The sequence below is a fragment of the Globicephala melas genome, chromosome 21 (assembly GCF_963455315.2).
Source record: "Globicephala melas chromosome 21, mGloMel1.2, whole genome shotgun sequence".
NCBI classification, from domain to species: Eukaryota; Metazoa; Chordata; class Mammalia; order Artiodactyla; family Delphinidae; genus Globicephala; species Globicephala melas.
The window spans coordinates 13,595,381-13,608,186 of record NC_083334.1 but is presented as its reverse complement, the minus strand read 5'-3'; the positions used below and the strand labels follow the sequence as shown (position 1 = coordinate 13,608,186).

The 12,806-nt window shown below is 39.2% G+C and overlaps 2 protein-coding genes across 5 annotated transcripts in view; one reads left to right on the top strand and one right to left on the bottom strand.

Annotated features, from left to right (window-relative positions):
* The window catches only part of PDLIM3 (PDZ and LIM domain 3), a 30,291-nt gene extending 21,635 nt beyond the window's left edge, over positions 1–8,656 (top strand). Inside the window, exons 5-9 of one of the 4 annotated variants that reach the window (XM_060291477.2) lie at positions 2,350–2,613; positions 4,211–4,338; positions 4,629–4,634; positions 6,198–6,309; positions 7,673–8,656. In XM_060291477.2, coding sequence (XP_060147460.1) covers positions 2,350–2,613; positions 4,211–4,338; positions 4,629–4,634; positions 6,198–6,309; positions 7,673–7,862 — 700 coding nt within the window. In that variant the 3' untranslated portion in view covers positions 7,863–8,656. Of the gene's footprint in view, positions 1–2,349; positions 2,614–4,210; positions 4,340–4,628; positions 4,635–6,192; positions 6,310–7,672 lie in introns of all 4 variants that reach the window. The other 3 variants (XM_030831223.3, XM_060291476.2, XM_060291478.2) reach the window with 3 other exon arrangements.
* Positions 1–12,806, bottom strand: part of CFAP96 (cilia and flagella associated protein 96) — a 93,640-nt gene that overhangs the window by 37,475 nt on the left and 43,359 nt on the right. The gene's annotated exons all lie outside the window — the stretch shown is intronic.

The following is a 12,806-nucleotide window of genomic DNA, read 5'->3' as shown; positions in this document are numbered from 1 at the left end:
TACAAGGCTAGATCCAAATGATAAAATACAATCTGGTGAGTGGTTTTTGGACAAGTCGCTTCTGGAAGCATGTCCCCAAGTCTATATACACACCAGGGAAGTTAGTTCTCTGTCTAGTGATCTATCCAGGTGTATGAGAGTAATTGAGTGTATCATCAACCTTACAGGTTGCCAAGCCAGTAAGTCAATGTCAAGAAATCTCAATGGTATCTACCTTTCCAGGTCACAGGAATAGGTCATGGTGACCCATGATGATCTCCACAGTGACTAGAGTCCATGAAAACTATTTTATTTAAAGCATCAGTTCAAGAGCTCTTTTAAAATTGTCCCAGAAATTTATAAAAAGATAATTGTTTTTTGCTTAGGGTTTATTTCCTATCTATTCAATACACACTGGCCCCTAAATAGAATGATAAAGAAACTAGGAAATAGAAGACACAGTCTCTGCTTAAATAAAGTTATATACACAAGCATGCATGTATATAAGAACACTAATAACAGACAAAAATGTAATACTAATTACAACTGTAAAATAAGGTATATCTGTAAGTTCTGAGCTGACCATAGTTTACTTCTCCACTATCTAGCACCATGCCTGGCACACAGTAAGGTCGAGTAGTTATAAATGCTTGTTGAAAAGGTTCACTATTTTGAGCCCAAGTCTCCCAATATTGAAACTCAGTGTTTCAAATCCCTAAATTACAATTTAATAAACTTCATTATACTGAGGTCAAATCAATACGATCCTGACTAAACTGCACTATAACTGAAATGTTATTTCTATTCTTTTACCAACTGAAGTCAATTTCAGCATAGTGTTGAGCCTATGAAAATGGTGAATAAACCATATGACATTTTTGTATGTGATCAACCAATTTACTGATTGAGTTTCAAACAAGTTCTCAGTAGTGGGGAAGTGAAGGAGCAAGTTCATATATACCTGCCCGATTCAGTCTTTGCAGGTGGTTGAACTGGATAACACAACACACACAAAAATTTTAATTCATCTAGTGACATGGGTTGCTCAGACTATCCAGGCTGCAGCATTGATGAAGCCAGTAAAATCAATGCCCAATATATGCTTTTGGTTTTTGCTCTCTGAATGGGGCTGAGGTTGGCATTAGTGGCCCTAGAGAGTAAATGCAGGTATGCGGCCATACTTGAGCCCTCAGAGGACATTTTCAGGAAAACACACCATATAAATTCTTCTCTGCCTTCAGTTTACAGCAACACTAACCTGCAGGCGTGACTGAAGTTCACACTAATATTACTATTTCTTTTAGCTTTGTCTTAAATGACTGCGCTTAAAAAAAACCAATATATTCCTTTTCTCAAAAAATGCATTTCTCATGCTGCACTTAAAATGCATGTAGAAAAATGACTTTTTAGTCGTTGGCATCAGTTATGACTAACCTCTTATCCACGGAAAATTCTATTCATAGCGAATAAGAAATTTCTGTCGTTGTCCTTAAAGTTGCATGACTGGCCTTTCTGATGTTTTAATAATGAGTTGCCTTAAATTGTCTTTAAAAGGAAATGAGAAATATGCATGGAAATATATGTGTGCTTCCAAAATTTTACAAGAAGTAGCTATGTATAAAAGAAATCTTAGCTCTAAGTAGCATTCACAGAGTTTGAGATCACCTTATTTCCCCTCTAATCATTCATTTCAAGGCGACAGGCATTTATTGGCTGTTTCTAGAGCCTATATCAAATCACCGAACAATTTTTTAAAGTGTAGTCTTCACAAAATGAATGAATGAAAGTAGAAAAAATTAAAATAGTAACAATAAAATATTTACAAAATAGTCTTAAAACATAATTCTATCACATAACCTACAAGTTGCCAATTACTATTCAATTAAGGCCCAACTGCATTTCTGAAAATACTTCTTCTTTTGAAACGTTTAGCCTCAATATTTGATTGGATCTTCATGCTGCATACTCATATTACTATTTGTGAAGGATCATTCATTAATATTTTAGTTTTAAAAACTGCAGCTCAGAAATGTAAAAGGATGTCCCGCTAATGTAACTTCCCTGAGCCACTTCCTTTATGCACAGCTCTTTTTACATGAAGCCTTCGCCTCGTAGAACATATTGTCTAGTAGAACAGAGCCAAACAATGCAATATCACCTGTACCTTTTAATTTTGTTAAACGTTTTTCAATCATGAATTTTTAAATGTCTTCCCTTTTGAAAATAACTTCTAGCCAGAAATAAATATTTCTTTTTCATTTGATTTAATTCACCTCTTACTTTTAACCTCTCTGTACTTGTTCTCTGTGTTCTCCTGTCTGGATTTTCTGGTTCCTGTGTCATCTCTGTGTAACGTGGTCATTAACACAGTGGATGCAGTACTCCGTCCGGTATTGACGGTGGCAGTGGACGTAGCACCCCTTCTTCTGTCAGTACTCTTAGTACTATTTGCCCAGGTGACTTGAAAGTTGCTGCTAAGATGGCCCCTAACATTCCTTTGGAAATGGAACTTCCTGGTGTGAAGATTATACATGCTCAGTTTAATACACCTATGCAGTTGTACTCAGATGGCAATATTATGGAAACCCTTCAGGGTCAGGTTTCAACAGCTCTAGGGGAAACGCCCTCAATGAGGTAATATGAGTCTTTTTGAACCATCGGCATATTAACATGGGCAATGTCAACTTTACTGGTGTCTTGTACACTGTCTTATCATTGAAAGAAAGCTTTGTGAAAAGCTTTCAAAAAAAATACTAAGGATTTATTGCAGATATCTAGGCCTAATGATAAGGGCGATTTGAAAAATTAACCAAATAGAGTTTTATGTCACAGATCGCAATAAACTGAAATCATGGAAGGACCAAACGTATATGTCTTTTGAAAAACTGCAGTGTAGTTTACGAATGTCTGGTACAATACTTTTCAAAAGTGATTTATAATCTGGGATAATCTATGTTTCTCCTTTGGGGGTCAAAAACTGGGAAAGAGATGGGAGGTTCAGAGAAGTTTTAAAAGAGATGATACCTCTTTTCTCTTCTAATGGCATCTTGTGGAGAGTTAATTATTTTTCATTTAAAATTTTTGCCATGAATAAGGGTTTATAAGTGAATATCTCAAGCTACTGCTATAGACATTTAATTTCCATTGATCGCTATTTTGACTAATTTCTTCTTTATTATGCATATTTGTTCAAAGTACTTTTGCCATCAAGCATTTTCAATTAAAAAAATTTACTGTAAGATAAAATCTTATTACTTCTTTCAATATTATAGGGCCATTATAAAGTATGGTAATGCTTATGAGTGCTAGGTAACAATATCCCAGAGATAATTCGTGGGATGAATACAATGTGATAATAATACCATAATGTATCTCAAAGCCATTTGCAAGGAGTTTCAGATATATAAGATGATTACTTCCAAATATGACACTGGTAATAAAAATATGTGCAAATAACAACTACCTTTTCTAGATAATGCAATTAAATGACAAAATAATAAAGCAACTCAGTGCCTGACATGTATTTTTATTGTGGCTTTTTTTAATTGTTCATCATGAATATATCTGTAGAAAGTTTATTAAAATAAAGCTTCTATCATTTTTGTAAATGAATTATAATGTGGCTATTTAGTAGCCAACAAAGCTGACTTCTATGTGAAAGTTGCTACATTATGCACTTTCAAGCACTGACAAGTTGAATTTCTTCAGTTTACAAGCAAAATGATACCTTTGTTGTCTACAGGAGTTAACAAAACTAAACCATACACTGTTGGTTTAATATCAGAAATGAATCTGAATTTTACTGACATCTTTATGACTGAGAATAATCAAACCAGGCTCACTCGTGCACTTTCTATCATGTGTATGTTGTCCTTTTTTTTCCTGAGAAAGTTTAATTCTGTTCACATTATAATTATATATCCATCAGACGTAAGCATTATTTTTTAAATTACTATTTCCTAACAATCACATTTTAGTTGCCCTCCAAAGGATTTTGCCACATGGAGAAGTGCTGATGTGACCCCCAGGTTAATTACTGATATTTTTAAGGCAACCCGTGTGAATTCACATTATATTTTTAGCTATTGATATAATAGACATTAACTTGAAAATACTGAATCTCTGTCCAGGAGTTGCTGTAAATATAGTGATCACTGCTTGTTGATATCTTGTGGCTTCTTGCACATACACACACTCCTGACGCTGTTTCGCAAACCATATTGTGTTTCAGTGAACCCACGGCCTCCCCAGTGCCCCCCCAGTCGGATGTGTACCGGATGCTCCACGACAATCGGAATGAACCTACTCAGCCTCGCCAGTCAGGCTCCTTCAGGGTGCTCCAGGAACTAGTGAACGATGGTGAGCAGTCGTGAACATCTGCTGAAACGTTATTGATAGAGGCTATTGGAAGGATCAGGGTGGGGGAGGGCAGCAAGCATAATGGGAATGAGAGTCTAAAAACAGATTTTAGGGCTTCCCTGGTGGCGCAGTGGTTGAGAGTCCGCCTGCCAATGCAGGGGACACGGGTTCGTGCCCCAGTCCGGGAGGATCCCACATGCCGCGGAGCGGCTGGGCCCATGAGCCATGGCCTCTGAGCCTGCGCGTCCGGAGCCTGTGCTCCGCAACGGGAGAGGCCACAACAGTGAGAGGCCCGCGTACCGCAAAACAAAACAAAACAAAACAACAACAAAAAAAAAACCCGATTTTAATCAGTCATCAAATGATTCTTTGCTGAAAAGGACTTGGGTGGTGCTTGGTTAAGGAAAGGAGCTTCCAGACATATCCAGGTAGCCACCAACTTGGTGATTAAAGGGTGCTGAAGACAAATCCCATCCACAGTAGTCAAGGGCTGGCTCAGCTTATAGATCATAAAATGTTGCAAAATTTCTCAGCCTCCCCCATATTCCAGGGTGTCATGATCATCAAAATTTTAAAATAACACTGGAATGAACCCTTACTGTGCTCCAAATCCTGTGCTGAGTGCTTTGCACACATGGTCATTTAATCCGCACAATAACCCAGTGAGGTAGGAGCTATTATTTTCCCTATTTAACAAAAGAGAAAATGAGGCATAGAGAGGGTGGATGTGTACAAAGTCACACAGCAAGTAAGAAACAGAGTTGGGTCTCCAGCCCACTCCTGCTGTCTTCAGAGATCATACTCTTACCAATGTTTTTCCACTTCCAAAACATATACTGTCCTTCAGAAGTTGCACAAAAACGCAAAATGCCCCATTAATATAGCCACTATCAAAAAAAAAATGGAAAATGAGTGTTGGTAACGGTATGGAGAAATGGGGACCCTTGTGCATTGCTGATGGGGAATGTAACATGGTGCAGCTACTGTGAGAAACACTAAGGTGGTTCCTCAAAAAGTTAAACATAGAATTGCCATAGGATCCAGAAACCCACTGCTGCATGTATACTCAGGAGAACTGCAAGCAGGGACTCAAACCAATACTCGTATACCAGCGTTCATAGAAGCATTATGCACAACAGCCAGAAGGTGGAAAGAACCTAAACGTCTATCCACACGTGAATGGATATACATAATGTGCTATATCCATAAAGTAGAGTATTATTCAGCCTTAAAAAGGAATGAAAATTCGGATACATGCTGCGACATGGATGAACCTTGAAAACATTCTGCTAAGTGAAATAAGCCAGAGACATAAGGATAGATATTGTGCGATTCCATTTATATGAGGACCCTAGAATAGGCAAGTCATAGACACAGAAAGCAGAACAGAGGTCACCAGGGTCAGGAAGGAGGGGGGAATATGAAATTAATGTTTCCTGGGTACAGAGTTTCTGTTTTGGATGATGAAAAAGTTCTCGAAATAGATATTGGTGATGGTTGCACAACATTGGGAATATACTTAATGCTACTGAATTACACACTTAAAAATAGATAAGATGGTGATTTTATGTATATTTTAACCACAATTAAAAAAAGAAGAATGCAAAATGCCCTCTGCCCCTCTGGGCATTTTGTAACAGCTCCCTATGACAACAACTACAACAATTTTTAACTAATTTTGTTTTGTAAGGTCCCGTTTCAGAACAAATTATGCTTGAACCAGTCCTGCTTCTTCCTAAATGATATTGTGGGTGCAACTAAGAATTCCTCAGGTTAAAGTGCACACCTTAAAATAGAAGCAAAGTATAAACTGTTGCCAGCTGTTCCCTTGCCATAAATGGAAACACTCTGTTTTTCAGATGACCGTCCTGCTGGAACTCGAAGTGTGAGAGCTCCAGTTACAAAAGTCCCATGCGGTGCTGGCAGCACACAGAAGATGCCACTCTGTGACAAATGTGGGAGTGGCGTTGTGTAAGTTTCATTTTCAACCCCAAAATTCATCATAAATCTTGCTGTCAGTTCTCTATTTCTTGTACTTTAAGACTCCGTATATAGAAAAGGTTTTAAGTTTTATGAAAAACAAATTTCTATTTATTGACTTGAAACATAATGTCCACACATTTAGCACATTTTGACCAGAATTCCTTCGATGTACCCCCAAATTAGCATAGAATGTGAGTCAAATATCTTGACTTATAATTTCAGACATATTCTGGTGAAAAGAAACCACCCTAGAAGTATATTTAAAAAGTCATTTCCAAGAATAACTTCACTTCAAAAAGCCCTCCCTTTGTTAATGCATATAGTCTTTGAACACTTCCTTTTCTGTACAGTCTTTGAACACTTCCTTTTCTGTATAAACCCAGGAAAACAAATATGGGGGTCACCCAGTTATTAATTAAAACACATTATCTTTACGTGATTTCTTAAGTTGCACAAATACTGAAATATGATTTTTAGGCATAGAGTCAGCTTCCATTTCAAGGGACTTCATGTGTGAATAGCCACACTTGCCAGTTCAAACCTTCAAGTGAACCAGAGCATTTCAGTCTCTCCACCTCATGCCCCATGTGGTCACCTCTTCCATCCCTTTTTTCTGTTCCTATGTCACTAGCTCACACACTGAGGCACCATCTGTCTACTTACCCAGGACTCATCCCAGGAGGGCAGTGGGAGATAAGCCTGGTTACAGCACAGAAGGGGCTGTGAGACAGAGAAACAAGCAGGACAGGGAGATGGGAGCAGACAGGACCTCAAAACATACGACAGGTTGTGATGTTACACGAAGCAATGATTGCCCCCAAGTTGGAGTAAACTGCTTTGACGGTAGAGGCCAAGTCCACCCACCAGTGGAAATTCCATCTCTGCCCTTTGATCTGTTCTCTCTGTGTTCCATAGAATAGAGGCTGGATCACCAAGCTAGACAGTAAGCAGAGGGACTTTTGGTTGTGTAGACAACAACCTTGGCCAAAATCAGAATCCTTTGCAGAGGTGTCTGTTTTATCTGTATCATGTCTCCCTCTTTCAAAGAAACACAGGGAATGATCATGAAGTAAGGATCCTATCATTTTTCTAAAAAAAAAAAATCCTGTTTGAAAAAGATCTGAAAAATATTCACACGTCAACAACAGAGAGACACATGTGAAGGTTTACTATGGTGGTCTTGGCTCTCCCTGGCAACTACATCAGTTCCACAGCTGTGCCCAGCTTTGCAGCTATTGTTTCCTGAACGTGAAACAGATAACACCTGCCTTATCTGTAGTGCTGTCTGCCTTTGTATCATGTTTCTGGCTTTGTGGGGTTTTTTTCACGAGGCCTCCTTTTCCCCCAACAGTGGTGCGGTTGTGAAGGTGAGGGACAAGCATCGGCATCCAGAGTGCTTCGTGTGTGCTGACTGTAACCTCAACCTCAAACAAAAGGGCTACTTCTTCGTGGAGGGGGAGCTGTACTGCGAAACCCACGCACGGGCCCGCATGAGGCCCCCAGAGGGCTACGACACAGTCACTCTTTATCCCAAAGCTTAAGTCTCCGGCAGATGGAACATGCACTCACCCAGGCGCACCCTCACAGGCAGACGTTAACGGCTTGGGGCAGAAGTAGAGCAAAGGGCTGACTCCAAATCTAGAACCAAGCTTTTAGACACTTATCTCATTGTATCCTCAGGAGAAGGAATGGGCGGTAGATGCCTGCTCTAACAGAAACATACATTCAACTGTATTTCTCTTTGGGGCTAGCAATAACTTAATGAAATTTAGAGCAATAATTTTTATGTCACACTCTATATTTTACATTTATAATATGACCGTCAAACATGTAAACGTCAAGATTTTAGGGGGAGTCTAATTGCCCTTCCTTAACCAGTTGATTTTGCAATTGCAGTACTTACGACAAATGACAATCTTGTATTCTAAGACAGCCCTGCAGGTGTCTGTTATTTGTTTTAACTATAATAGTGCATGTCAGGGAGGAATTCCCTAGATCTCTCTAGTTTCATATTCAAACAGTTATACTACTGGATGCAGCATACATAATAAATACATAAAACATTTTAAAAATACCTAACGAAGTGGCACTCAATGAATTCAGATAAAATCAACATTCCAATGAGAGGGCCCAGTCATATCTCGTCGTGTACACTAACAACTCAGGTATTTTAAGAAAAATGTGGCTTCTTTAGTTTTCATAACTCATTCACTCTTCTGAGCCCACAATTTCTGCTGATAGGAGGGGAAATTTTAAATGTGCTAGTTAAAGGTGATGCAGTCTCTTTCAGATTAAAACAGTTTCTGCTGCTTTGAAATAGTCTCTTTCATTTTAAATGTCTCTTTCAGATAAGTATTCAAAGTCAAGGTTCAGACTCTATCAAGGCTAGTTCTTTATTCTCAAGGCTGACCACCACCACCTTCTCCTTCCCAAGACGGCACCTCCAAGAGGAGACATTTAGGGGACGCCTCTGAGGAAGGGAGGGGCTGCTGGTCTCCTGGGGTCCTGCTTGTATTCTCTGCTGAAACCCATGATTCCACGTGTGCTCCGTTTTCTCAACATAGTTGGGACCAGGCAACAAGCCCACCTCTACCACCACGTCCAAAAGTCTCAGCTCAGCCTTCCCTGGATTCTTGGATCCTTTGCATCTCAGACATGAACCCCATCTGGCCCCTGGCTCTGATTTGTCACCTTGCCTCTCACTATGGTGGCTCCACGGCAATGCCCCCTTACTTGCATGTCTTACCTACTTCCCATGCACCCCACTGGGAACCCAGGGGAGCTTATGAAACTGTCCTCTCCAAGTACAAACATGGGAACCAGCAGGCTGGGGAGGTGGGGACTGTCTCAAGCCCGCAGTCTCACCACTGTGTCACAAAGTCATCTCTACCCTACTGGAGCAAGGATTCTCCTATTGTCCCAAATGGAAAATAGGGCCTGGGTTGTACTGCTCTGGGGTTCTCCCAAACTTAATTATTTCTGACCCTGACCTGTCTGAGGTTTTGAACCAGTGAGAGGAGCCAGAACACCTGCCTGGCCCCTATGGGCATTTGAGATCAAAACTGGAACCCCTGGGCTTCCCTGGTTGCGCAGTGGTTGAGAGTCCGCCTGCCGATGCAGGGGACACGGGTTCGTGCCCCGGTCCGGGAAGATCCCACATGCCACGGAGCAGCTGGGCCCGTGAGCCAAAACAAAAAAAAACAAAAAAACTGGAACCCCTGAACCAAAACACAAATTCACTCACAGAGCTATTCCAATAAAATAGAAAATTCTGCAATCAAAGAAATGAATGTATTCAAATACATTACTTTTTTTGTTCAGATGTTATTTTAAAATATTTTTTCTGGTAAGGATATAATCTTAAAAATTTGGAAGCTAGAGGGCAAATGCATGGTAACTGACTTAGGAAACCTGAGAAAGTTAAAATCCAAAGCAGCAACCGAGAAAACTGAAAACCAACCCAATTTACTCTCCAGCACTGGAAACAGCCTGGGAATTGACAGCACCAGGCATTTCTGGACTAGGGGATAAAGGCAGAGTTATGATAAGGAGGATCACATACAAGCTGTTTGAAAAGCACTTAATCCCCACTGTGCCCCCTCTCTGCCCCTCCCCCTCACACACCCAAGGCACTTGTCAGTGGAAGTCTGCCTGGTGTTATCTGGAGAAGGTCAAACAGCATCTCTGGAGTCAGGAAGTGCCGCTGAAGGTATGTGTACCACACTAAAAAGAAGTTAAATAAGAATGAAAGACTCATGAGAAGGAAAGTGTAGATTAGATATTATATTGTACATTAGTGTACACTTGATGTTGGAGATCAGACAATATTTCCCTTAAAATTATATTTTACACATTTTATATGTAGTAGAGTACATAATGAACTTCTTAAGTTCAGATGTTCAATAATGAGAAAAGGAAGTAGTACAGTTTGAAAAAAAGTAGTAGTATAGTTCTAATCTGAAATTCAGGGAAGATAGGGCTTAAAGCTGATAATTCAGTCTCTGTGACTAAGGCTTGTGAAGCATACTCTAAAACTGCGTGTTCATTATTTTTATTCTTTTGACGATTAAATCTAGAAATTTAAACATATAGAGGAATTTATGACAGAATTAATCAATAGAAATGAATGCAATATAAAAATCGTTTTAAAATATGTAACGTACAGGGTGAAAATAGCAATGTTGTTAAAATGGAAAGGAGTTAAAACTTTCTTTAAAAAGCAAACAAATAACAGTATTTCCCCCATACTAGCATTTTGTCCTTCAAAAATGAATTCACACCAGGTCTTATATAGGAATTCATGCCATGAACAAAGGATGCCAACTAGTTTTTATTTAGCTCTCAGCATACCACGTCTTCTTAGAAAGCAGAGTAGTCACTGTTTTTATATTTATAAGCTTATTAAAGCTAGCAATGAGCAATGAAATGATCCATGACAGAACTGGGCATCTGTAAACTTTGCACTCATGATTAACTAAACTGCTGTTTTTTCAGAGTAAATGCAGAATAGAGTTGCTACACTCTCTACCAATAGGACGACTGTTTGAGTGAAAAACAGTTCTAGTTATCACATACACTTGCACCTGTGTAAGCAAAGGTAAAGCTAATGGCTAATGTGACACGCAAACAGTTTAGATTATCTCTACATAAGCTAATCTAAAGTTTGTCCCTCACAGGAATATCCCAAGATAGGCAGAATGGAGCTTTGGGGTTCTTCTCCTAACAACTTGAGTTGCAAAAGTTTGTCAAGTTGTCCTTTGAACAGATTTATTTCAGTCCTGGGAAACTACTACTTAGAACCATTATTCTGTATTATCCTGTTATCATGGCCTAATGTTTCTTTTTAAATGCTGTGCCATCTGAAACTTAAGCATAAAAAAAAGAAAATTGGAGACAGATTGAGGGTATTCAGATAATTGAAGTAAATAAACCATTTACCTGATCTACATGACTATTTCAAGATAATCGTCTTAAGCTTCTATTCATGTTGTAGAGTACTCAATAAATATTTAGTTGAGCACCTACCAAGTAAGAGATGTTGAATACTAGGCACAACAACAAAATGGATTTTTGAATGCGTTGGCTATATTTACAAATTGACATTTTCAAGCTAATTAGAATGCTTCATGCAATTAAGTTTAAAACAAAGCACCTAGAAGAAGTGGGTGCTTTATCATAATTTCTTTCTTTCAAATTCTGTAGTACTATTATTCATCACTGCTCACATCAGAAGAACATAAAATGAGATATTAACATTATCTTCTGAATTACCTCAAAAGTTTGTCCAAGTATGCAGAGAATGTCTAACAACATGTTTTCCTACCTCTAAGAATAAGGCATGTCAGCACACCTCAACTTATGAAAAACCCAAAGCACAATTCCATTAACCAAAGAGTAATACAAGAGCTGCTCTTAAAACCTAATTGCTACCCCTATCATAAATATTAAGCATACAGATTTAAAATTAAGATATAAAATGCCAAATATTTGTTTGAGTTGAAAATTACTCCATTCATTTATTTATTCAACTATTCATCTGGCGAAAGAGTACATACAAGTCATTATTTCTGTACCAAGAGCAAAATTATGTTGTGAGTTTCAGAACTACCTCTCATGAGACCAAATTCCCATTCCATCTCCTTTTCTGAAGTAGAGGGGGGTTGAAAAACACAGGTGTGTGAATTACTCATCACGTGTATAAATGCCAAAGTGCACATGCATCTGTGGTTCACTAAAACACCAGGCTCATGCTACCAACGTCACATGCAAGAGCCTGCGTTGTGTACCATTATGCCACACACAGCTGCACATGCTGCCTTGCCTGCCCCTTCACACATCTGGGCTCCAGATGCTGCTGTCCAAGTTCCCAAAGCTCCCAACCATGACCCTTCCAGAACACTGCTTCATGCTGCAAACCTTCTCATTCCTCCTCATGAATACTGTCCTTGATCCCAAACCTCAGATTAATGCTTGCTCTGCCAGCCAATGGAAAAGGTTAATTCCTGCTAACAAGTACTAATAATTTTCTACTGCCCCTTTTATGTCTAATACTTGTGTTTTGTTCTGGAGACAGCCCTTTAATCTAAAGGAATGCCTTCAAGGGTAGGAATTCTAGATATAGAAAAAAAAGTTAGAAAGAGAACCTGAGGAATAGAGTGATGGGCATGATCTGGACCAAGAAGAAGACAGAGGGACTAACAGTCTCTTGGACCTTGGGAAGGTTTGGCCGATCTGTAGAGGTGATCTAGAGCTTTCCTCCCTCTGACCAAGGCCAAAGCAATGGGGAATGCAGTTTCTCTGAAACAAGGCACTCAGGTCAGATAAGTGCTGCGTTTGTGAATCTCACTGAGGGTGCACAGGTGTTTACTGGTTTGAGTAAATTTAGCACTGGGGGTCTCGTAGCCTCTTCCAGACTGAAGAGTCTGCAACTCAGTTTGCACGATTCTGTGAATATACTACATATCGTAGAATCACACTTCAAATGA